This window comes from Xenopus laevis, chromosome 9_10L (genome assembly GCF_017654675.1).
Source record: "Xenopus laevis strain J_2021 chromosome 9_10L, Xenopus_laevis_v10.1, whole genome shotgun sequence".
Lineage (NCBI taxonomy): Eukaryota > Metazoa > Chordata > Amphibia > Anura > Pipidae > Xenopus > Xenopus laevis.
The window spans coordinates 116911351-116938910 of record NC_054387.1 but is presented as its reverse complement, the minus strand read 5'-3'; the positions used below and the strand labels follow the sequence as shown (position 1 = coordinate 116938910).

General features: G+C 44.0%; 1 protein-coding gene across 2 annotated transcripts; it reads right to left on the bottom strand.

Moving 5' to 3' along the window:
- On the bottom strand, window positions 1–27560 carry glis2.L (GLIS family zinc finger 2 L homeolog). Of its 2 annotated transcripts, none has more exons than XM_018236539.2 (7): window positions 26821–27560; window positions 14265–14466; window positions 12954–13096; window positions 12074–12247; window positions 11461–11594; window positions 5030–5148; window positions 1–2552 (listed from the first exon to the last, which is right to left on the bottom strand). In XM_018236539.2, the coding sequence occupies exons 2-7, from the start codon at window positions 14440–14442 to the stop codon at window positions 1819–1821; spliced, it is 1482 nt and encodes a 493-aa protein (XP_018092028.1). In that variant the 5' UTR covers window positions 14443–14466; window positions 26821–27560; the 3' UTR covers window positions 1–1818. The 2 variants fall into 2 exon arrangements, with proteins under 2 accessions (XP_018092028.1, XP_041433521.1); XM_041577587.1 differs by lacking the exon at window positions 26821–27560 and adding an exon at window positions 14754–14910.

The following is a 27560-nucleotide window of genomic DNA, read 5'->3' as shown; positions in this document are numbered from 1 at the left end:
AAAAAAAAAAAAAGGAAAGCAACATTTCTGTTTGCTCTCCAGTAAAGTGATGAAAAGCGGCATTCACTGCTCCTGAATGCGTTGTCATTGGGGATCCAGAGAGCGGGAGGATGGGTCGGTCATCAGTAGAAAGAGGGATCATGTAAAGTGGAGGAGGTGACAGAAAGAAGGTTCTAGAGCAGATGAGTACAAGGAAGCTTAACAAAGGAAAAAAGAAGACAAGCCATGAGAATTTAGTAAGAGGGAGATGCAGAAATTGAGTAGAGCATTCTAGAACACACAGCAGAGAAACATACAGAACAAGAATAGAAACAAGAAAAATATGGTGGCACAACTTTCTAGATTCATGTAGAAAGAAAGAATAGAACAAGTGTAAGAGAACAGATACATTTAGCTAGGGTAACAAGAAGCTTGCATGGAGTAGAGCAGACAGAGCAAGTAATGGCAATAGTGTATGTAGGATGGGGGTAGAGTGGTACAACAGAATGGTATATGGTAGAGTTCTAGGTAAAATAAATGGCAAAAAAAGAGAATGGAGGTGAAAATAACCAAGAAATGAGTAGGAGAAAGAGAGAGTGCATATGTATATGGAGAAGAGGAGTGGAACCCTTAGCATGTAGACACTGAGCATGATAAAAGTAGGTGAGAACTGAGGGTCAGGCAGAAGAAATTAGAGAGACAAAACTAAATGTATGCAGACAAATAATAAGACAAGTGTTTTGGGAGATAGCCAGTGGGTGGTAGAAGAAGCATAATAACACAATGTAAGCAAGAGTAGAAGACTTAGGAACCATCAAGTAAGAAGGTATGTGTAAGGGCTGAGCATGATTAAAAGAGGTGAGACTGAAGGACTGTGTGGGAAATGCAAAACTAATGGTACGGACCAATAATGAGGATGGGTAAGAAGGTCTAAAGAGACAGAAAGGAGCGAGCAAGAGAGGAGGACTCAGAGAAAGCAGAAATGGAACGGAGGAGCAAGCAAAGCAGTGGGTTGATGGCAGTACACGCAGGGCGGCATATCTGGAGTGTAAACGAATGAAAGAATACATTTGTAAACTAAAATGCATGAGTGGAACAAGTCTAGAGAAATGAGGGTAGTGTGAGTGATTCATGGGAACGCGAGAGGGAGGGAATGAAATGGGGTATACTCAAGTGGATGCCTTGTACAAACCAACAAACTGGTTTTGCACTGGAATGGGGAAAAGGCTTGAGCGCGTGAGAGAATCAGAGAAGGTCCCCAGACAAGTTGTCCTCCATTCCCTCTTGTCAAATTCACCTCTGTCCAAGCATCTCCCGCATTATTGCTTTTCTCAGAAGGGATTTTTACTCCTTCACTCGTGAGTTTCTACAAACCAGGTCTGCAGAGGTCAAGAAGAGTAGCATCACCGGGGCCGTACAGCATCACCGAACAATAGTGCTCCTGTCATAGACCAACTTACTCCTTCCCTCTGCACAAGTGTCCTGCAGGAATGTCAATGCTTCCTTGTTTTTCAAAGGAATTGCCATTCAAATTGGGTTTTTTATTTGGTCCCAAAAGAGAGAAAATCCATTCAAAAGTGAATGCAATTTAGAAAAAAAAAAAAAATAAGATCAAAATCCAAAGTTTCCACTGCCAGAATCTAACACGGTGCTTTGCTAATGTTCCATGTAGCTTAGATTGTGGCAAAAAAAATCTGCAAATATCACAGTCCAGGGTTTGTCTCTGTGAAATGCCTCGTCTTGAAGGGAGTGGCCCCGTGCCCAACCGGCCTGTGCGTTCCTGTCAGCGGCAGATTTGGGGGCATAGGGGACAGGTGGACAGTTTCAGGGGGTACGACTTTAATTGACCACGGCTGGTTTCAGTAATACAGATCCTGGAGGAATGACCACCCATCCTGGCAGCAGAGGTTCTGATCCCAGTCCGGGAGAGAGATCTAACACACCTCCAGGCAGCAGAGAGAGACCTTCGCTTGGGTCAGGGCTCAAGTTTGACCCCTCAGTTCTTTCACTGTTGTCTCTTCTCTGACCCTTAGGGCGCTTTCCATTTTCAACTTTCCCTGATGTTACCAAGGAGACCAGAGGTAGGCCGAGGCCTGCAGCAGAGTAGGCCTGTGAAAGAAGAGACCCTTTTGCCAGGTTCAGAGGAGACCCTGCAAGTGTCAGCATAGGATTGGGGAGACCGGCTAGAGCTGACGCCATGCCACTGCATGCTAGAGAGCTCAGGTCCAGAGGCCCAGGAGTCAGAGGAATGGGTAGCGACTGGCTGCCAAAAATGGCTGCCGGGTTAGGAATGATAAGCTGTGTGCCATTGGCGTAGCTGCTGTCACCTGTAACTAGCAGTTTTGGTGGCTGGTGGATTTTAAGCAGCTGGCGCTGCTGGTGGGAGATGAAGTGACCGTGAGCCTTAATATGCTTGCGCAAGGAGCTTGGATCCGTGTAGCGTTTCTGGCACCCTGGCATCTTGCAGTAATAGGGCTTGTCCACGTAATGCGTGCGCGTATGCTTGAATCGGTCACTCGAGTTGGAGTAACGCTTGTTGCAGCCCTCGTAAGGACACATGTAGGGTTTTTCACCTGTCGAGGAAATAACAGCGGCTGAATTAGAAGCTAATTTACCATTCATAAGCCATTAAAGGGGCTGTTCACCTTAAAATTTTCAAACTTTTAGCATGAAGTAGACATTGATATTCTGAGACAATTTGCAATTGATCTTCGTTTTTTTAATTTTTTTCCGATTTTTCAGTTGTTTAGCAATTTGCTCAGCAGCTCCCTAGTTTGGAATTTCAGCAGCTATCTGGTTGCTAGGGTCTTGTTTACCCTAGCAACCAGGCAGTGGTTTGAACAAGATACAGGAATACGGATAGGAGAGGGTCTGCATAGGAAGATAAGTAATAAAGTGTAACACTAGCAGTAAAATTGTAGCCTCACAGAGCAAGAGCTTTTGACCCCTATTTGAAAGCTGGAAATATTCAGAAGAAGAAAGCAAATTATTCAAAACCTTTAAAAAATAATTAATGAAAATCAATTGCAAAGTTGCTCAGAATAGGCCATTCTATAACATACTAAAAGTTTACTTAAAGGCGAACCACCCCTTTATACCAACAGAGACCTATAGCGTATTGTCCCTTTGCAAGCAAGGTGCTATTAGAATGGATAGCTAGTTTCTTTACCACCTCCCATAGGCCTCCTATTGTGTTATGACCACATTACAGGAATGTCAAGTAAAATTAGCTCACTGGGGATATGGATGACTGAATGTGGTTGTAAAAATAATTCTGCATAGCAAGGATAATTGCTTAGGTCTTCATCTATACTGGGGGGGATTCATGACTTTTAACTGTCACTCAACATCATGTGTACAATGACATGCAAATACTGCTGAGGGGCTCAGAATAGTATTGGCGAGTGAGATACAGAGGGGGTGTAACGATAACCAAAATAATCTTTAGAATTATTTACATCTGTGGTTGGATGAGAATACGAGCAAGGGCAGAGACACACACTCAAGATTTGGGGAGATTAGTCGTCCGGCGACAAATGTGGTTGGAACTCGGAGCGCTTAGTTTTCCGAAGTCGTCCGAAGTTTCCTCGTGAGGCAACTACGGCGACTTTGGAAAACGAATTGCTCTGAGTGCCATCCCGCCGGCTAGAATGTAAATGGAAGGCAGTTCGGGGAGATTAGTCGCCCGAAGAAGAGGAGATCTGTGGCCGGGCGACTAATCTCCCCGAACCTGAGCGTGTGTCTCTACCCTAAGAAACACAACAAAGGCCACTTTTTACTTGATAATCCATGTTTTTTTAGCCTTAATTGATCTCTTAGATCTTGTTGGCAGCCTGAGGGCCTGTTGGTGACAACAGTTTAAATTTCAGTCCACTCATGTGGCTTAAATGCCTCCTGTTCATGATTGGCTCATGTGGAAAATGGCCCTGAATGGAAGATATTTAATCCATGCAAGTTTCTACCAGTCCCTTGGCAACCCAACTGTAGCCTTCTGCAAGGTCAGAAAAAGCTTAGCTGTAATGTGCTTTCCTAGGGAGAAGCATCAATTCATTCTGATGAGAAAGGATCATTCAAGGATCGAGACAATTGTGCAAGAATCTGAGGGGCTGAGTTGTAGACATCGACATGGGTGAAATAACGGTTCACTTGTCATGCTGTGCCTCAGAGCCCCATAAATATGGCCACTACGACTCTCCTTATCATCACACAAGTGAAGCTAACAGGAAGTGCTGCACCTCACTTCCTCTTCCTGTGTGAACCCGGGAGGGATTAAAGGGGAACTATCAGGAAAATGAAAATTTAATATAAGCTTCATCATAATTTCTAAATACAATCAATTAAATATTCTGCATCATTTCTAAAATAATCAAGTTTATGTTCACTATCCCTCAGCATCTGTTTCTCTTCATTCTGTCTTCATGCAGCAGTTGTGTGTCAGATACTCATTGACATTTAGATCCAATATATCTTATAGCAGATGAATTAGAGCTCACTCAAATAACTGATTCCAGTACAAACAAAGTCTAACAAAATAATTGCCTTTTGGACAAATTCTGCATGTAGAGAGACATGATGTCTGGTGATTTTAATAGAGTGAGCTCTAATACATCTTCTAGGCACAAGGAGCCCCCCTATAAGATATATTGGATCTAACTGTCAATGACTATCTGACACCCAACTGCTGCATGAAGAGAGAATGAGAAACAGATTATGAGAGAGGAATAGTGAAGATGAACTTGATTATTTCCGAAACTGTACAGCATTTTTAATTAATGGTATTTAGAACGTTTCTTATTTCAGTATGATGAAGCTTATATGAAATTTTCATTTTACTGATAGTTACCCTTTAATGATTCATTTAATAGGGCCATAAAATGCAGACCAATCCGATCCCACAAGGATTGTCTGTGAGAAGCCAACTAGTCAAGTACTAGTTCCTCCAACTTTGTGGCCTATTACCCAGTTGGATTGCAGAACAATCAGCCTATACTTGTGTATCTTGAGTCTTTTGCTAAGGTCTTGTTATCTGGGGTGGGCATGGGTGACTGACCTGTGTGGGATCGATTGTGGATCTTGAGATTTTCCAACCGTGAGAAGCTTTTGTGGCAGGTGGGGCAGCAATGTGGTCTCTCATTAGTGTGGGTACGAATGTGGATCAGCATCTTATACCTGCAATGATATAAAAATTCAATTACACCTCTGCCCAGGGCTCATCTCACGTGTCTGTCCATGAGCCTGTCCCTGTCACATAAATCGTGTGACTTTTTGTCACAAAACAAGGAAGTAAAAAATGTTTTCCCCTTCCCACCGCTAATTTTCATATGCAAATTCAGATTTGGTTCGGTATTTGGGCGAATCTGTCGCAAAGGATTCGGGGGTTCGGCCGAATCCAAAATAGTGGATTTGGTGCATCCCTAAAAATAAATAAAGATTAAGAAAAAAAACACCAAATATATATATATATAGGAAAACCGGTATGTTTTTGCAGAAACCCTAACTACAGTTGGGGGAAACAATACTATTTTGGCCAGAAAATGCCCCCTAGTAAGCGCTATGGTGCCTGCACTTGCATGTGACATTAGATTGGGGGTGGAGATAACTGATCCTGCGCCACAAGCTTGTACAAAATAAGTGAGCTGGGCCACCCCTCATTATGTGCATGCGTGTCCAACCATGGCACATGTTAGTGGCATAGAGCTTGCTAGGGGCATTTTATGGCCCAAATATTATTGTTTCTACCCACTGAAGAGCAGGGTCTATAAGCCAATAGCTCCGGTGAAGGAAAGAGTTTTGCTATGATAACAACACAATGTTAACGCAAGGAAGAAGGTAGATGCCAGCATAGGGGCTGCTTCTCTGTCTGCATTTTTGCGCAGGCTGATAATCATCCACTGCTCTTCCTTCTTCCTTACTTTAACATTGTGGCACCCAGAACTAATGTGTTGACCCGGGTACAGAAGCAGGGATTCCAGCACTGAAATGTCTACTTTAGCGTAATCCGCTACATGTGCCTGCACCCGGTTCAACACAGTGGTTCTGGGTGCAGGCAAGGAATAAGGCAGATACCAGCATAGGGGCTAATCCTTGGCCTGTGTTTTTCTGCAGACCAAGAATCAGCCTAATGTGGCATTAGCCTTAAAGGGCAAGTCAACCCCAAAATAAAAATGTGCCTCATAAAAGAAAACATAATTCTAAGCAACTTTCCTATATACATTTCATTTCAGTGCTTTTAAAGTTACAGTATTTGTAAAAACAATTGATATTGAAAGCAGCATTTGTTTAACTCCTGGTTGTTACTTTTTAAAGGAGACATATAGGATAAATGAAAAAAACCTAATTTTGTAGGCAATCATAAGTAATATATGGTGTTGCTTTTACATGGTGCTAAAAATTCATAATATCTTTAAAAATAGCCCCTTTATTAGAGCTCCCTATAGATGTTCACTGGTCCCTGTCTGTGTTGCAAATGAGGGGTGGGCGTGTCCAAACGGTCCCTGCCAGAAGCACAGTAGGAAAGGGACAGCCAATCACAGCCCTTCGATCACACAAGCACAGACAGGATTCAGTTCCCTATCAGGTCCTGCTAGCTGCTGATTGGTTCCTGTCCTACAGTGAAGTGAGCGGAGAGCCGCCGACTCCCCTGCACAGCCTGGGAATTCAGGGAGCAGGAAGTGGAAGAGAAGGGAGGGATTATTAGGGTTTTTGCAGAAATATTCAATAAATCAGCCTGAAACACTACTTTTTTAAGCACAATTCTTCTATATCTAAAAGAGTACAACGCACTGGTACATTCTTATTTTTTACACAAAATGTTGCAAAAGTCTTAGTTTCCCCAACAAAGCCAGGTCTGTTAATCAGCTGCCTTGTCTTACATTGTATCAACAGTCTGAGAATAGAAAGGGACAAACACTGCTTTCAATAGCAATATATACACAAATAAATTAAAAACCATAGAACATTTGTAATGAATGTATATTGAAAAGTTGCTAAGAATAATGGTTTCTTTTATTTTGCACATTTTTATTTTGGGGGTTGACTTGCCCTTTAAACATGTCAGGGCTGGATCAGTGGTGACCTGGAGTCATATGTCCTAGGTAACAAAGCCTAGAGTTGAAGTGGCAGTTAGCTGCTAACTGAAGCCAACGACTGTCTAACTGCCCCACCAGGTCTGGACTGGGAGTCAAAATAGGCCCTGGCATTCCAAGTACACAGAGGCCCGAACAGCCCCCCACTAGCCCAATAAATAGTGACTAAGGCATCTTACAGCAGCCCCTCTAGCATTTGCCAGAACTAGGGTTGCCACCTTTTCCTAAAATTTTTACCGGCTGGTGTGGGACGGGACCATGATGTAAAAGGGGGAGTGTCCGTGTTGCAGCGAATAGCAGAAGGAGAACAAAAGTTTAGTTTGCAGTGGATTGGGGGAGGCCAAGGGGTTTTGTTAAGGGTATTACAAATTTACCGGCAGCTTCATTGTGGGTAGATTTATAATACGCCCCGGCCTTGGCAGGTGTTTTACCGGCCAGGCCAGTAAAATACCAGCCAGATGGCAACCCTAGCCAGAACCCACAGATTTCCACTCCAGGCCTGTGCCCCACCCTGTCCCCAATCTTTTCTTAAAGCTACAGCACACACTATGGGGGTTATTTATCAGTCCATATTTATCTCAATATTTTCTGCTACAAACTCCGATCAAATCCGCTTGGGTTTTTATGCTTATTTATTATTACATTTTCCCGTATATTTGCTTTGCAGGAAAAAATCTGATTTTCACAATTTTTTTGGGATTTTTCATCCGATTTTCACGATTTTTGGGGATTTTTCACATGAAAACTCAGATTTCTTATGTTTTTATGCCCGAAAACCCTGAAATTCGTATTATTGCACAAAACCCAGCGCACATCAAAAAATCATTGGGACTTCTCCCATTGACTTATATGAAACCTCGACAGGTCTGAAATGTTGGATTTTCAGATTCTGATGTTTCCATCCTTAGGGTTTAAGGCTAGGACAACATGGACGTTTTCGGCGCGATCCGACGCGCTGCAACAAAACTCATGCGACAAATCTCAGCGTGCAGCATCTGCATCTGACAGTCGTGTTGCGTTGGATCAATGCTGCAACTTCATCCGACATTTCTATCTCTTACCTTATTTCTGTCGCATGCAATTTGTCGAATGCATTTTGTTGCAGTGTGTCGGATCGCGCGAAAATGTCCGTGTAGTCCTACCCTAACGAATTCCGAAAAATTTTGATTTTTTTTCATAAAAATTTGGATTTGATTGGATTTTTGCTATTCGGAGTTTAGTAAATAACCCCCTGAGTTTAGTAAATTCACCACTGTGGTCCACTGAGTGAACTGTACTAAACTTTCAATGAATTTGATTCTATCAACACCCTGGCTGTCAAGGTTTCAGGTTTGTTTTTACTGAGGCACAGGCAGAAGGGGGTCTAGAGCTCAGCCTTGCACCTGAGTAACATAGAATGACTGACAAGCACTTTCTACTTGTACCGAAAAATACCCCTGAAGGTAAATAATATGACAGACAGAGTTACATGAGCATATTTGTACCTAACTGCAAATTTCTTTAAATCCATGACTTTTATCTACTGAAATGCGGGAGCTCGGCGCTCCTCAACTAAACCCAAATTCCTTCCTAGTGTTTTGCAATACCTCAGATTCCAGGTGCTGGTGTTTGGGGCAGAGCGAAGAAAAAAAAAATGTTTGTAGTAATCCGTCTCTTTCAAAGGCCACATTGCACAACTTGCCTTTTTTTTTTTTCTTTTTGTGTATTTTGGTTATGTAAACTTTCAGCAAAAATGCATTGAACAAACCATGTGTCGGAAATAAGCAATCAGTGTGAGCCGCACCTCTGCAGCTGCAATACACACACACAGCCCCACTTTAACTCTCAAACTTGACCCTGTGGAGATTTATTTATATACAAGAAAATTCTAGTCACTATTTAATGTGACTGTACGACCCAAACAGGAAGTTCCGTTGTAGGAGAGGAAGCGCAGCAAAGTTTTCTCCTCCCAGACAAACTGGGATAATGGGCTTTATGAGGAGTATGTGCTATAAAGACCAGGAGTGGGAACGGGGGGTACTGTAGTTAGGGGACCATTGACAGATGAAGGCCCCAAGATGGAAAAGCACAAATTTTAAGATAAAAAAGGAGTCAGGCTTATGGGAAAGTGGGTGAGATTGGGTGGATCATGGGTGGAGTTTTGGCACAATCTGGGAGTGGCTGAGGCAGATGAAGGGAGTGGTGTTTAGTGCAAGGAGTATTTTATTTGATGGTAAGTCTCACAACACAGGACCCACTGGTGGGAGGGCTCTTTAAACTTAGCACTATGTGGCCTCATGACCAGGTCTGGACTGAGAATTTAGGCCCTGGCATTTCAGGTACACAGAGGCCCAATCAGCCCACATAGAGGCCCAAACAGCCCCCACCAGCCCACTAAATACTGACTTTCTATGGCACCTTATAGCAGCCCCTCTGGCATTTGCCAGAACCCATAGATTGCCAGTCCGGGCCTGCTCATGACTATTAATGGAGTTCCCGACTGGGGCTATGCTGCCTCATAATCAGCCCTGCTTAACAGCATAAAATGAAACCCTTATAACAGTGCTGTCCAACTTCTGTGATACCAAGGGCCAGAATTTGTCTGACCTACATGGTGGCAGGTCGATAATGGAAGCCAGTGTTAGCCACGCCCTGATTTTTTAAGCCATGCCCACTTTAAACCACACCCATGTTACCACCAGAATTTTTAGGACCATGTCTACATTAATGGTGGAAGCACACCAAAAAACCAAATGGCTGGTGCTCACTGCAGTAATATCACTCATCTCTCATATGTGAAACAAGTTCATGATGTCAAATTAAGACATGCCCTTAAATCCATATGCCTCATCCTCCCCTATGGATAACACCCCCCCAGCACATGATTAAACACCTTGGGGTCCCACTTACACATATTTCCAAAAGCTAACAATCCCCATCAGACTCACATCCCACAGCATGGAACACACAGACAGAGTAGGACAGGCAGAGTATGACACACACAGGGAGCATTGGACAGGCAGAGTATGACACACACAGGGAGCATAGGGCAGACAGAGTATGGCACACACAGGGAGCATAGGGCAGACAGAGTATGGCACACACAGGGAGCATAGGGCAGACAGAGTATGGCACACACAGGGAGCATAGGGCAGACAGAGTATGGCACACACAGGGAGCGTGGGGCAAGCAGAATACAGCAGGAGACAGAGAAGCTATCAGGACCAGGACTGGCACTGCTAGAGGGGCTGCTGTAAGATGCCATAGACAGTCATTATTTATTGGGCTGGTGGGGGGCTGTTTGGGCCTCTGTTTACCTGAAATGCCAGGGCCAATTTTGAATCTCAGTCCAGACCTAACCAGGACCACTCTAAAATGAACAGTTCACAATACCATTGCTGAAGTGTGAACAGGTGAACAATGTGGGCAGTTTCAGTCTGGTTTTGAAGTGTGAACAGTACGGTCTTTAGGGTGTGAACAATAGAAGTGTTATAAGTGTGAACAATAGAAGTGTTATAAGTGTGAACAATAGAAGTGTTATAAGTGTGAACAATAGAAGTGTTATAAGTGTGAACAATGCAGGGGGTTACAGATGAGAACAATGCAGGAGTCTATTGTCTGAATCTGAGATGTAAACAATGCAGGGGCCAGTTAATCTCTGTAGTGATACCTTTTAGATTTTACACATGGTAATCAGACACAGCAGGCAGACTTTCATGTGGGGGACACTCAAGGGGGGTCACCAGTTTGACAGCACTGCCTTATAACATAAAATGAAAACCTTAAAGCAATGATTACAATTCGCCTGAATGGTAACTGCCTACACACAGTGTTAGCCCCCCCCCATAAACTGACATGAGCACTTGTCAGGCAATTTACAATAACATTTATGGGGGAGGAGCATGTTTTCAGGCTACTGAAACTGCTTAAGTGTGGCGGCACAAGTGGTTACTCTGGGAGATTAGTCACGCAGCGACAAATCTCCTCTTCTTCTGGCAACCAATCTTCCCAAAATGCCTTCCCGCGGGCTAGAATGGGTCTCGCAAGGAAACTTCGGACGACTTCGGAAAAACAAAGTGATCCGAAGAGCATCCCGTTGGCAATTTACATTCTACCTGAAATAGCCTTGTATGATGTTGCTCTTTAAGGGCAGAGACACACTCTCAGATTCGGGGAGATTAGTCGCCCGAAGTAGCCGGGCAACTAGTCTCCCCGAATCTGAGTTTGTGTCTCTGCCCTAAAGGCATAAATGTAAATTTGTATTTACTAAGGGGCAAAGGTGCAAATTTCTCACAATGCACCATGCCCCCTTTTTTGGCCCTGCCATCTAGTATGGAGTGCTAAGACTTACATCTGACTGTTAATGGGATGCCTGTGCTCAAATAGGACAACAGCAGAATGATGATCACACACTCACCTGGCATTAAAACCTCGCCCCCGACGAGCACAGCCTTCCCACAGGCAGCAGTACCCAGAATCCTTCTCTGGCTTGACATGGAAATCATTAACATGGTCCACCAATTCCTGCAGGAGCTCGAAGAGGCGATTGCACTACGAGGTAAGACATTTTGGATGATGGCACAAGTAGAGGTTTAGTCTGTTTTGCCCATTGTGACCTCATCCCTGATTTCAATGCCACTCTTTGAATGTGATATAAATGCAACGGTGAAAATAATCGCATAGGTGGTTGGTGACCAACATGAATAAAGGTGACACAATAGAAAATGTGTTTATAGAAGAAAGAGAGAAGAATGCAAATTAGATGTGACCCAGTAGCAAAGCAGAAAAGGCAAAACAGGAAAAACAAGGGTAGTAAAATATCAAAAGAGAAAGCATGGTGGTGGGGGAGAGAAAAATCCTGTAAGGGTGTAGTTAGAACTTGAGAGTAGGACTACACGGACAATTTCAGTGAATGCATTGTAGCATGGTGTTGCAGCGTTGATCCGTCGTGTCGCATCGCGCCAAATTCGTCCGTGTAGTCCTACCCTAAGGGGGGGGGGCAGTTTGGCAAAGCAGTAAAATCCGATTACCTTCGCCCATTGACACACCAGCTGTTTCTGCTCCGTGTACTCCAGGGAAAGCCGCTTCTCTTTTGGGGGGGACATGAACATGGAAGGGGGCAGCTGAAGTCCGGAGCTGATAGGCAAAAAGAACTGAAAAGGGCTGGAAACGGAATCCCCTCCGCAGCGAAGCAATGGGTTGTCCTAAAAAAAACAGAGAAAGATAAAGTGGCACACTGGTTAGTCCTGCCATTTTACATCACTGAGGTCCTGAGTTCAATTCCAGCCAGGGAACTATCTGCAAGCAGTTTGTATGATCTCCACATGCTTGTTTGGGCTTCACAAACTTTAAAAACAAGCAGGTTAATTGGCTCCTGATAACATTGACCATAATGTGTGTTAATGTGATAGGGATCCACTGGGGCAGGGGCCAAACACATGTGCAGTGTGCAGACTGGTGACACTATGTGCTACACTATGCGCTACACTATGCGCTACACTATGCGCTACACTATGCGCTACACTATGTGCTACACTCCTCTGTGCAGTGAGGTGCATCAGGCCTGAAGTAGTTAGTCATTAAGGAAAGATAATTAATAACCTGCATGAGTAGTTGGCACAAGAACACTGGCTGTGTACTTGCTGCTACTGACCAGTATTTTAAGCTGTTGCTGAACTACAACCTCTCAACAACAGCCAACGACTGTGGTTTAGCACAGGTGGAAGCTTTGTTACTGATTGTCAACAGGTCTGGATTGGAATTCAAAATAGGCAATTCAAGTACACAGAGCCCCAAACAGCCCCCCATCAGCACAATAAATATGGACTGTCTATGGCATCTTACAGCAGCCCCACTGGCATTTGCCAGAATCCACAGATTGTCAATACTATAGAAACTGGTGAAACTCACAACTGGAGTGTCTCCTCCTGCAGCTCTTTCTGGGGACAACGATGAACGGCTGGGCGAGTCAGTCCCAGAAGGTGGGGAGAGGCTGAGATCCACAATGGGAATAGAGGAAAAGGGGGGGCTGTCTCCATCCCGATACCGAAACCCTACACAAAACAAAGGAGAGTGGTAGGGGAATAAACAAAGTTCTATGAAAAGGGCATTTTAGGAAGTTACTATAAGGCCAAGTTACTTCTTGCTGGCATATGGATGATAGTGGTGCTCAGTACCAGCGTCATGTGAAACAAACTGACTGAGTAAGAGGAAACTGACTGAGCAAGAGGAAACTGACTGAGCAAGAGGAAACTGACTGAGCAAGAGGAAACTGACTGAGCAAGAGGAAACTGACTGAGCAAGAGGAAACTGACTGAGCAAGAGGAAACTGACATAAAGAAAACTGACTGAGAAAGAGGAAACTGACTGAGCAAGAGGAAACTGACTGAGCAAGAGGAAACTGACTGAGCAAGAGGAAACTGACTGAGCAAGAGGAAACTGACATAAAGAAAACTGACTGAGAAAGAGGAAACTGACTGAGCAAGAGGAAACTGACAAGCGGAAACTGACTGAGCAAGAGGAAACTGACTTAGCAAAGGGAAACTGACTGAGCAAGAGGAAACTGACTGAGCAAGAGGAAACTGACTTAGCAAAGGGAAACTGATTGAGCAAGAGGAAACTGACATAGAGAAAACTTACTGAGCAAGAGGAAACTGACATAGAGAAAACTGACTGAGCAAGAGGAAACTGACTTAGCAAAGGAAAACTGATCGAGCAAGAGGAAACTTACTGAGCAAGTGGAAACTGACTTAGAGAAAACTGACTGAGCAAGAGGAAACTGACTGAGCAAAAGGAAACTGACTGAGCAAGGGGAAACTGACTGAGCAAAAGGAAACTGACTGAGCAAAAGGAAACTGACTGAGAAAGTGGAAACTGACTGAGCAAGAGGAAACTGACTGAGCAAAAGGAAACTGACTGAGCAAGAGGAAACTGACTGAGCAAGGAGAAACATCAGGTAAAATGGGTAAGGGCAAACAGAAGGAAGGAAGTCTCTAGAGCAAATGATTATCATTAGTTGTGATGGCACCATCTGGGGTGATACAAAAGGAAGGCATGAAGTGGCAGCACTGGGTAAAAAGGACTTGTATAAAGCCAATGCAAAGTCAAAGGGCACTGACCACATGAACAAACAGAAGGCCCAGAATGCACGGCGCCAGCATTAGGTGAAAGAGAGGTAAAGGGCACACAGATGGGAGGAAGTTTATAGTGCTTGAAGGGTACCTGGTGGGGGTGAGGAGCAAATGGGAGTGATAACTGTAGTGCCATCATCCCGGATCATCAGCTCATGGTGCACAGATCGTTTCCTGGCGTTAGCGCCACTTCGCTCGCGTTTCTCCCTCGCTGCCCGCAGCTTGGAAATACTGAGCTTCAGATCCAGGGGTTCATCCAGGGAGTGCATGGCCGCAGGGAGCCCTCACAGCAGCTGTAGAGAGACAGGGGAGAAGAGTTAAATACTGCCCACGCACACACTGCTGCTTTTGCTCATTAACCCCCTCCAGCCCAACTGGAACATTGCACCAATCATACAATACGAAGGAGGCCACAACAACTGCACAGCTGTACTGCTACTTTTTATAAAAGCCTCCTTCGTATTGTATGACGGATGAATTTTCTGGCCTTTACAGTGTGACCTGAGAAGGTGAGCCCACGAGATAATATACTAAAGGGACGTGCTGAGGAAATAAGAAAAATCTGACATTGCACCAGTACCCCACACGCAGCTTCATTGTTCCTTCAGGAGTTTTTGACCTCACTGGCAGTGTAATGGTTAAACAACTCTATCAGTGTCTCCGGCAGTGAAGGGGTGTATTCAGCTGCCACGTGTGTTTTCCTGGAGCAACAGGGGGAGCATGGGAGCCCCCCCCCCCCACATACACACCCTTGGGATGTGGAATAAGACTTCCCCTCCTTTGGGACTGTGGGAGAGGGAGGGACACCTATTTAGTGCCATGTGGGGATAAAGGCGTGTCCCCCCCACCCCACACCACCCCTTATCCTGGGCATAGAGCCAGCCACAGCCAGACACTGAGGAATGTATGAAGGCCTGAGAGCACAGTATGGGGAGAGGGGGAGGGGGAAAGAAAGGGCAGATACACAGAGAAAAATTGTGGGGGGTTAGGGAATGCGATAGAGAGGTGGGAAGGGGATGCAGATTGATAATAAAAGGGGAAACATGAGGACAAAATGAAGAGGAAATGGAGCTGGAGGGTGACAGGGGAAACAAGGAGACATAATGAAGTACAGGCACCACTACTACATGCACTGAACACTTACACTCTCCTGGGGCTGCAGAACCCAAGTGATACATTCAATACACCCACTCATTTATTTGTGACTAATTGTATTCACACACAGGCTTAGGATATTTCCTCCAGGCCCCGCCCTTTCCAGAAGGCTAAGCCGGGGTCACCGCCAGACAACACAGGGTGACAGTGTCCAGCCAGCTGTGAGCCAGGGGAAGGGAGGGGAGCGGGGAGAAGAGAATGAAACAGGAGAGGGGGGTGATAGACAATGAGAGACACAGAAACTAAATGGAACAGGATGCTGGGGAGGGGTCAGATATTTATGTTTATTACATATACTCCCCTTATTACTCCAGAGAGATAGGCCATAGCCTATATAGTCAATATTTCCACCTATTATATAGACACAAGGCACAGCGCACCTATACAGGACACCCCCATATGACACTATCTAGCCAGGCTCATGTATCAGCCAGGGACCTCAGAAGATCATCCAACTGGGGGGGGGGGGTGTTCTACAATTTTACTGGGTCATTGTCAAGTCATTCTGAGCAGCTCCCCAATATTCATCTCATTGGTTATAAAATTGCTCGTCGATATTAAAAGCAGAGTCTGTCTGGCTGTTTATATTCACTGCACTACCAGCTCCGAAACCATGTAGCAGAAGGCAGCGGATCCATGGCTACAGCACCAGAGAAAGGAAAGGGACAGATACAGTATGTGGACATATTTGCAAATACACTTTAAGCCATTAATTACTATGTACTGGAAAGTTGCTGAGAATTTCCCTTTATTCGTGCATTTGGGTGCAAATGCCCTTTAACGATTCTCTTTCTATCAATGGTTTATTGTTCTCTCTTTGACCATTCATCATTTAAAACAATCATATCTCCCTGTGTATGGCTCCCTTATATACAGCCCCATATTGTAGTGAAGAATTAACTGCAGGGGGTCCCATCACCACGTGTTCTTTGTGCAGCAAATTGTACCCTTAGTTCTGCAGCTCCCAGGCCATTTTCATCCATTCATAATTGCTGTAAAACAAGACTTAAGCCCGGGTCCCCTCTGGTATTACTGGGGCCCCATAAATTAAAATACAGGTATGGGATACTTTATCCGGAAACCCATTATCCAGAAACCTCAGAGTTACAGAAAGCCTGTCTCCCATAGACTCCATTTTATCCAAATAATTACAATTTTTGATGATGATTTCCTTCTTTTCTGTAATAATAAAACAGTACCTTGTACTTGATCCAAACTAACATTTCATAATGATATACAGGTATGGGATCTTAATTACGGAATGGCCATCTCCCATAGACTCCATTTTATCCAAATAATCCAAATTATTAACAATTATTTCCATTTTCTGTGTAATAATAAAACAGTAGCTTGTAGTTGATCCCAACTAAGATAAAATTAATCCTTATTGGAAGCAAAACCAGACTATTGGGTTTATTTAATGTTTACATGATTTTCTAGTAGACTTAAGGTATGAAAATCCAAATTGTGGAAAGATCCGTTATCCGAAAAAACCCCAGGTCCAAAGCATTCTGGATAACAGTTCCCATACCTGTAGTGATTTACTTCTTGTGCTTCTATTTAGGACAGGCTTTGTTTGAAGCAATAAGAGGGTTAATGGTCCAAAATTAGGGAATGGGTTGAACGGCCCTCCCATTGTGAACCAATATTACTAATTGTTAGGCACCAAATCCCAACGAGTTCCAACATGTCTCCTGCCCTCTCCCTGCCTCCATCCAAGAATTCCTTTTCCCAACAATAAGCTCACAGGGCTGCACTCTGAAACCCAAGATACACTGAAACAGAACACTGCTGGAATCCAAAAGCTTTTTGCTTCCATGTTTCAGTGAGAGTGATTGATCGCAGAACCATTTATCTGTCTGGCAATATGAAGTTAGCCAAGGCTTGTGCAGTGGACATTGATCCGCACTAGTATCCGGGCACAGAGCTGACATTAGGACAGTGTTTCTAATTCGATTTTTTTTTTTACGTAAAATTACGTCTCCCCTACCTATTCCTCTTGTAAATGCAGTTTTCTCTGCCCTATACCCACTGCCAATATATATATAATGCCCCAGACTATTCATCCAGCTTACGGAAAGCGACTAGGCCCAAACATGTGGGGTTCTCAAAGGATATCCCATTACTCCGGATGATTGCTAGCATGTGCTCCAGCCTACTCACTGGAATTCCTGGCTGCTCCTACGGATAAAAAAAAACACGGCAAAACGAGAAGTATTTGTTTTTAAATAACACCCAAAAAACATCAACTTAAAAATAGCCCTCGGAGAGAGATTTTTGTGATTTCATTGAGTAAACACAACCAATAACATTGTGAGGAAGCCATGGCATTAGCCCCGAGGCTTGGCTTGTTTACTAGTACTCGGTGCAGTACTCGGTTTACTAGTACTCGGTGTACTAAGCACACACAGAGGCCCCCTCTCTCTCTCTCTCTCTCTCTCTCTCTCTCTCTCTCTCTCTCTCTGTCTCGCCAGTGGCACACACACAAAATACCTTGATGGAAAGAGGAAGCAAAAAATAAAAGTCAATTGGATGTGGGAGGAAGAGGCAGAAAAACATTCAGAGCGTGAGGGAGGGAGAGGCGGATAAACACGCTCTTGGGTAAACCTGGTGGTTTGGGAAATGGAAGCAGATTCCTCAGGCGTAGGAGGGGCAGGCTCACGCCATTAGCGCTACGATTGGTAAGGGGTCAAATTATCCTTGTTATCATGTAGCCCCAATAGTATAAACAACTTCATTGTTCATGTCAGTCCCTTCCCCAGTAGAGCTTACAGTCTAAAATGGCTACAGATGACTGTGCATCTCCCCATGAAATAAATGGGAGCTGGTGGCAGGTGAAAAGCCACCACACTAGAGCCAATACAGGTATGGGACCTGTTATCCAGAATGCTCTGGATCTGGTGTGTTCAGGATAAGGGATCTGGATCTCCATACCTTTAGTCTAGTAAAAAAAATAATTTTAACACAAATTAAACCCAATAGGATTTAATCGATTTTAATTGGGATCAAATACAAGGTACCACTTCATTACTGCAGAGAAATCATTTTTAAAAATTTGAATTACTTGATTACAATGGAGTCTATGGGAGATTGGTCTTTATGTAATTCGGAGCTTTCTTGATAACGGGCCTCCCATTCAGGGGGCAACTATTATTATCTGGGCCCCAGGGGGGTAGACACTGCCAACAAGTAGAATGGAGCCCCAATGAAAAAGAACTGCCAGTGCACACAGGGCTAAGCCCCTGTTCTGCCCTAGTCACTATCTTATTGAGTCAAAACCCCTCCCATGAGCTACATACACTTTGCCCAATTCTCTTTGCACCTTAAATCTCTCTTGGGGTTCCCCCCTGCCCTTATTGTTAGACCCCCTGGACCCCCCAGTGGTGGCTCTGATTGTACATGGAACACACTTTATGAGTTTACTCATTTATGCCCTTCTAGTTTATTTGTTATTGTCTTGTGATCACCACTGAGGCCCCCCTGTACTCCCAGGACAACTATAGCATTGTTCATGGGACTTGCTCAGCATGCATAGGGACGAGGGAGCAGAAAGAATGGAGCAAGGGTGCAAATAGATCTTACAGGGATTCGAAGCAGAAGAAAAAAAAAACATAACGCACAGTAAAGTCCTTTTTCATATATAAAGTTACACACACACATACACACAGTATATGTAGTATAGTATAAATAAAATAATAATATATATATATTATGTAACCCCCACATTAAAGTCCTATAAGCCCTGTCACTTCTACTGTTTATACATAAACATCCAGTCACAGATTTCCCCCATCAGTCTGGCTTGGGGTTTAGCAGATACCAACACAATGTACTTTCCTGAATACATAATGCCAATGCTTGCGGCTAAGGTGCCTGGTTCCACAATGACATTCCTGTCAATTCTGAGCTTGTGGCAACAGTTTGGGGGAGGCTCTTTCCTGTGGCAACACAATAATACCCCCATGCCCAATAATACCCCCATGCCTAATAATACCCCCATGCCCAATAATACCCCCATGCCTAATAATACCCCCATGCACAATGATACCCCCATGCACAGTAATACCCCCATGCAAAATGATACCCCCATGCACAATGATACCCCCATGCACAGCAATACACCCATGCACAGCAATACCCCCCATGCACAGCAATACCCCCATGCACAGCAATACCCCCCATGCACAGCGATACCCCCATGCACAGCGATACCCCCATGCACAACGATACCCCCATGCACAACGATACCCCCATGCACAATGATACCCCCATGCACAATAATACCCCCATGCACAATGATACTCCATGCACAGTAATACCCCCATGCACAAAGCCAGGTCCACTGATGTGGGAGTGAAAGAACTTGATTGACCTGCACAAAGCTCTGACCTCAACCCAACTGAACACCTGATCCCAATTATCAGTGCCCAAACTCCCTCATGGTCTTATGGCTAAATGGAAGTAAATCCCATCAACAATGTTCCAACATCATTCTAACGTGAATGACGTCGATGTCAGGAAGGCTGCAAACAACTCAAAATTGTTCCCTGGACCTTATTATATTATATTCACTATCCCTCTCTCAGCATCTGTTTATCTTCATTCTCTGTTCTTGTAGGAGTTGGGTGTCAGATAATCATTGACAGTTAGATCCAATATATATTATAGGTAGGGTTGCCACCTTTTCTAGAAAAAAATACCGGCCTTCCTACATATTTATCTTTTTTCCTTATTAATGACATTGAGATCAACCATCATTTTTAACGGTCAGGCCGGTGAAATACCGGCCAGGTGGCAACCCTAATTATAGGGGGGGCTCCTTTTACCTAGAAGATGTATTAGATTTCACTCTATTAGGGCTCTTACACACGGCCGTTCCGACCTGCGCTCCCCTGCGTTCTGTTTTTTGGCATTCAGCCGCAGGGGAGCGCAGGAATAGAAACAAGTCATTATTTGAAATGGGGCTGTACTCACTCATGCGCGTGTAGGCGCCGAACGCAGGTTCAGACGCAACATGCTGCATTTTTCCTGCGTTCGGCACCTACACGCGCCTTAGTGAGTACAGGCCCATTTCAAATAATGACTTGCGTCTATTCCTGCGCTCCCCTGCGGCTGAACGCCAAAAAACGGAATGCAGGGGAGCGCAGGTCGGAAGGGCCGTGTGTAAGAGCCCTTAAAATCACCAGACATCATGTCTCTCTACATGCAGGATTTGTGCAAAAGGCAATTAGGGCAGGACTACACAGGGCCGATTCCGCCGGGATCCGACGCGCTGTGCAAAATTGCAGGCGTCACATCGGATGCGATGGAAACAAGGTAAGTAATGTCAGTGTCGGATTTTGTGTCGCATTGTTGATGTGACGCAACACGACTGTCGGATGCAGACGCAGCGTGCAGCGTCTGCATCCGACAGTCGTGTCGCGTCGCATCAACAATGCGACAAGATGCAACAATTGAATTACTTACCTTGTTTCCGTCGCATCCGACGTGACGCCTGCAATTTTGCGCAGCGCGTCGGATCGTGGCGGAATTGGCCGTGTAGTCGTGCCCTTATTTTGTTAGATTTTGTTTGTACTGGAATCAGTTATTTGAGTGAGCTCTAATTCATCTGCCAGGCAAAAGGAGTCCCCCTAAAAGATATATTGGATCTAACTGTCAATGAATATCTGACACCCAACTGCTGCATGAAGACAGAATGAAGAGAAACAGACGCTGAGAGAGGGATAGTGAATATAAACGTGATTATTTCAGAAAGGATGCAGAATATTTAGTTGATTGTATTTATATAAGTTTCTCATTTCAGTATGCTGAAGCTTATATTAAATTTTCATTTTCGCGATAGTTCCCCTTTAATGACACTTCTCAGTTGGCCAATGGCATGGGGCTGAGTATCTAGTATGGCCTAGAAGGGCAGATTTTCCAGTGGGACCACAGACGCGGTCTGATAGAACTACACCCTGAGAGGAGCCACGTCTATTGATGCTTGTGTTGGAATCAAACAGGCAGCTAGCTACTCTACATGTAGGCCTACCATAAACAGTACTGGCCAATTTGCAAGCAGTGCAAAGAATAAATACATGGGCCCACAGAGTTTTAATTGCGTCTGTGTGTGGTGAGTTTGGACTGGTTCCACTGCACAGCAACACAAGAGGAATTTGACTTCACTCTGTCCTCTGGGTCAGTTTCCACAGAAGTAAACAAAAATGTTGAATGGCAAAAAAAAAAAAAGATCAATTTATTCTGTGTTCAGTGCTGGAATTTGATCTTACTGACCCAGAGGGCACGATGAAAGGTGAAATATTGCTTGTATCTGGGCCTGCTGATATAAAGAACATGAAGGGGCACATTTACTTGGCTCGTGTGAAGGATTAGAATAAAAAATACTTCGAATTTCGAAGTATTTTTTTGGCTACTTCGACCATCGAATTGGCTACTTCGACCTTCGACTACGACTTTGAATCAAACCAGGGCGTAACTATAGAGGAAGCAGACCCTGCGGCTGCAGGGGGGCCCAGAAGGTATAGGGGCCCCACGAGGCTCTAATTCATATACAAATTCAATAAAACTTGGTAAAACAGGTCAATCTCTAGACATTTTTGGGGCTTATAAAATTATTTGCTGTGGGGTCCAGTGATATTTAGTTACACCACTGAATCAAACGATTCGAACTAAAAATCGTTCGACTATTCGATAGTCGAAGTACTGTCTCTTTAAAAAAAACTTCGACCACCTACTTCGCAACCTAAAGTCCCCATAGGCTTTTCTAGCTTTTTTTGATCGAATGAAAATCGTTCAATCGATGGATTAAAATCCTTCGAAGAATTTAATCGATCGATTGAACGATTTTTCCTACGATCGTTCCAACTAACGCATTGCGTGAAATCCTATTATATTCTAAGTCGAAGGATTTTACTTTGACGGACGATTAATTAATCCTCGATATTCGACCCTAAGTAAATGTGCCCCCAAAGTGTGTGTATATATATATATTCATTACATGTAGGCACTGTGTACAAGGGAGCACTGCTGCGTCTGTCATAAAATGCTCAGGTACCACACCTGTCTGTCATGAAAGACTTGACGGCCAACACTGTGTCTTTCATGAAATATTTAAAGGGGAAATATTGTGAAAATGAAAATTTAGTATAAGCTTCGGCATACTGAAGTAGGGAACTTTCTAAATACAATCAATTAAATATTCTGTACTGTTTCTGAAATAATCAAGTTTATATTCACTATTCCTCTCTCAGCATCTGTTTCTCTTCCTACTCTCTTAGTGCAGGAGTTGGGTGTCAGATAGTCATTGACAGTTAGATCCAATATATCTTATAGGGGGGTTTTTCCTTTCCTAGCAGATATATTTAGAGCTCACTCAAATAACTGATTCCAGTACAAACAAAATAACTGCCTTTTGCGCTAACTCTGAATATAGAGAGACATGACGTTGGTGATTTTAATAGAGGCAAAAGGAAGCCCCCCTATAAGATATATTGGATCTAACTGTCAATGACTATCTGACACCCAACTCTTGCATGAAGAGAGAATGAAGAGAAACAGATGCTGAGAGCGGAATAGTGAAGATAAACATAATTATTTCAGAAATGATGCCGAGTTTTTAATTGATTGTATTTAGAAAGTTTCTAATATCAATATGAGGAAGCGATAGTTCCCCTTTAACACAATTAAACACACCACCATGTCATGAAGTGTTTGGGCCATAGTGTGCCTGTTGCTTCAACCATGTAAAAAGGGGGTGATTTTGTAAACAGGGTGTGATGGTTTGGGGGGGTGGCTAGAAATTGGGGGTGTTCACATTTTTCACTAATGTTGCAACAATTAATTGTGTCCTTCTTTCGGTTTTCACATATTAGGAGATATGATTTAGTGTGTGTGTGTCTTGGCCACAAACTTACACTCCTGGTCCCATCACTGTATCTGTGGAAAGCAGATTGTTGCCCTTCTCAATGGCTAAAATCAGGATCAGACTGGGGTCCGAGGTCACACTGCCCCAGGCCTGCTCTGTGTCTGGGATGGGGGGATCAGTGTGTGGTGCAAGTTTTATAGGTAAATAGTTGAGCATATGGTTGACCCTTTTCTGGCAAAAAATACCGGCCTTCCTATATATTTATCTTTATTCCCTATTAATAACATTGGGATCAGCCATCATTTTTACTGGCCAGGTGGCACAACCCCAGTTAAGCAGCACACGGGGTAAGATGATTGCAATGGGAGCGGGGGACCCTTTGAACAGAACACTGTAAAATGTTTGTTTAAAAATTGTACGTGAATATGTAGGGGCATATTTATCAAGGGTTGAATTTCGAATTGAAAAAACTTCGAAATTCTAATTCAAAAAGACCAACTGCAATTAAGTTGAAGGTTTTTTTTGGTCGAATAGGTCCGTTTTCGATCGAATAGGTCTGTATTCACTTGAATTTGAATCGTAGGAATCGAAGTAATAGCACATTGAATTCGATTCAAAGTTTTTCCCCAAAATATTTTTTATTTTTCAAAGTCCACCAATTGACTCCAAATTCCAGGAGGTCCCCCAAAGGCTAAAACAGCAATTCGGCAGGTTTTAGATGGCGAATGGTCGAAGTCGAAGCATATGATAAATTTTGATATTCGAATTTGGACTATTCCCTAGTCGAAGTACACAAAAAATAGCTTGAAAATCGAATTTTTTTTCATTCGAAAATTCACCTCGGCTCCAAATAGTCAGTGAAATATAATGTGGGTTTAACAAAGGTTTGACTGCAACTGAACAGCTCCCGGCCAGCCCAGTAACTCCTTACTAAATAAAATCAGCTTTATGCCTCTGTACCTCGGAGCTTTGTCTGTGCTTTATTTGCAGCCGCACAACAGAATGAATAGGTGCTCTGACGGCAGAGGAAGACCAAGGATAGGCGCTCGCCTAGTTTCCCCTAGTCACACCACAATGTGTCAGCCAGTGCAGGCTGTTGTACAGGGAAGGGAATACACCTGCTGCCAGGCTTGTTCCACACAAACACACGTAACATTAGCCTACGCTACTGTAATACACAGATAATGGGCAATCTTCTTCATCATACAGCATCACTGTGATATATAATTCAGAACATATTGCTATACACATATAACCCCAGTCACAATACACACGGTAACAAATCATATATCTCCCCTACTCCTAATACAAAGACATTCTCATATCAAGGCACCTGCCACTCTTCTCCTCCTAATACACACATCACAGTATTACCCTCACTTAATACACAGGACAGCGAAATCTCCCTTCTTTTATGCACATACACCAGAGCCTCCTTCCTTCCAGAAATCCAGGCAACCGCCACCCCCTCCATCTTCCAATACATAGACATCTGGCCAATTAACTCTTCTTCTTGCTAAACAACCTGCCTCTCCCCCACTCCAAATACAAAGACCTCAGGAGAAGTACCTCTCACCTCTTCCTAATACACAGGCATCAGGACATGTACCTCTCACCTCTTCCTAATACACAGGCATCAGGACACCTACTGCCCTTTTTCTCTTAATACACAATTATGAGGCACCTACCATCTGTAACTTTATTATGGCCAGACCAAATGTTGGGTATGAGGGAGGCCTCAATATACAGGCAATATACTATTTCCCCACTACACTTACTTATATATTGAGTCATGATTAACTTTCCCCCTGAAACACGTCAGTCACTCACCTGCCTGTAATACACAGACCAGGCAGATGTAACCTTCACCTAACCCAGATACACCTCCCGCTATGCCTATAAAATACATCTACCCGGTCACTCCTGATGCACGGCCCAAGCACCCAAGCACCCATCACCTAATCATAATCCCCACACCCTTCTGATTTATATCCCAGGCACAGTACCTCCCACCTAATCATAATACCCAGACAACTTCTGATATATATACTGCCCAGGCACTATACTTGTCACCTAATCATAATCGGCACTACCTTGTGATAAATAAACCCAGACTCTATCCCTCTCACCTAATCATAACAACCAGGCACCTTCTGATATATATACCGCCCAGGCACTTTAACTGTCACCTAATCATAATTCCCAGACACCTTTTGATACACAGCCTGGGCCATACCTGTCACCTAATCTTAATCCACATACAAAGTGTCACTAATCCCCATTCCCCTCTGATACACAGTCTTAATTCGATGAAACCCCTTCTGATACACAGCCTTAATCATGACCCGATGAACCCCCTTCTGATACACAGTCCACTGAACCCAGTTACTATACAGGTATGTGATCAATTATCTTGAAACCCGTTATCCAGAAAGCTCCTAAATAGGGGAAGGTAATTTCTCATAGATTCCATATTAATCAAATATCATATTAATCATATTCAACATTTTTCTCTGTAATAATAAAACAGTGCCTTGAACTAGAGCCCAACTAAGATATAATAATCCTTATTGGAGGCAAAATAATCTTATTGAGTTTGATTAATTAGACTTAAGGTATGGGGATCCAAACTGCAGAAAGAACCCTTATCTCCAGGTCCCATGCATTCTGGATAACAGGTTCTTTACCTGTACATGTCACTTATCCATGACCCCCCCCCTTCAGTTATACAGCCCAGGCTCTATATTTGTCACACAATTGTGACCCCCGTGTACCCCCTTCTGACACACAGCCCAAGCTCTTGTACCAATCACAGTGCCACATACACATTTTCCTTGAAACCAGGGAAGAGCAAAACTTACATTTCCCAGAGAAATGACAGCAGGACACCTCTAACTACTTCTAGACATCACAAAGTGTACCCCACAGACACAAGCTCCCGCCACTTATACATGGGTATCCACCATCCATTCGCCTGCAAAAGGCTCTATATTTGTTCTTTTAAGGACAAAGCCAGACAATAAGGGTTAGTTGTTAAACTCAGTGCTGCCATGGGGGCCACCTACCTATACGGATGTCCCACTGTAAATACAGGCAAGGGAGCAGTAATGATGTCACGCTGACCAGGGGGTACAAAGGGTGTTCACTACCCCTCCCCCCACCAGTGTAATGATGTGACAGCTCTCCCTCCCCCCGCCCCCCCCCATAGTATAATGGTGTGACAGGTCTCCCCTTGTAACAACTATCACTCATATACACACACATACATACATACACACATACACACATACATACATACACACACATGTACCATTCCAAAAAATACAGCCACATTGTGATATTTCCCCCAAGGTGGCTCCCTGTGCTTCAGGAGGGTCAATAAGGCACAGAGTAGCTAAAGGACCAGTCCAAACCTGCCAAAAAATCACCTTCTAATGTTCCCAATTAAACATCTTCACAAATACCCAAAGCCCAAGCACACACACACATACATACAATATATACATGAAAAATGGTAATCTAAAGGAAACACGGTATATTGTTTAAAGGTCCAGTACCATCCGAGGGGGGTGGGCATTGGTACATAGCGATCCCTCCCCCCCTCTCAGTCACTTGTACCCCTTCTCACCTTCTGCAGGTTGAAATTCTCTTAGAGACGATTATTCTTTCTTCTTTGATGTTTCCAAAATGTCAGGCTTTTCCAGCAGGATTCATCCTGAGAATGGCATTCCTTTCCTTTTTTGTCTAATTGCAGGATTCCTGAAAAAGGATACAACTTGCCTCCCCCCAGCCCCCCAAAAAGAGAGCAGTCTGGATCCCTGTCTAGCGGAGGGCTCTTGAGTTCTTCTTGTTTTAGATCCAGTGGGGTAATGTGCACCCCCTTTTTCAGACAAATCCTATAGTCCTGATGTGGAGAATGGAGGAATTAATGGGGGTGACAGGATGTGGAATAAAGGGGTGGGGGTTATTCCCTGGCACAGCTGAACCCCCTCAGAGTGCAGAGATAAAGGGAAGTGGTGCTGTCAGGAAGGAGCAGGGTAAAGGGGGGCTGCATATCTCATGCCCAGTGTTCTAGGGTGAGTGTAGGGGACAGGGTGGGGGGTTTGGGTTGGGAAAGCAGGGAGAGAAGAGGCTGCAAAGTGAGAGGTGGCAAGCTGATGGGAGGAAGGAAGGAGAGAGAGAGAGAGGGAGGGAGGGAGACAGACAGAGGGAGGGAGGAGTGGGAATATGCAGGGTGATTTATTGCAGCCCTGCAGAACTGTCTGAGAATGACCCTCCAACATCAGTTCCAGAGCAAATCACCACTCCGGGGCTGCAGGGTTTACGCATGCGCATGGCCAGCTAGACAGGGGCTGCAGGGGAGCAGAG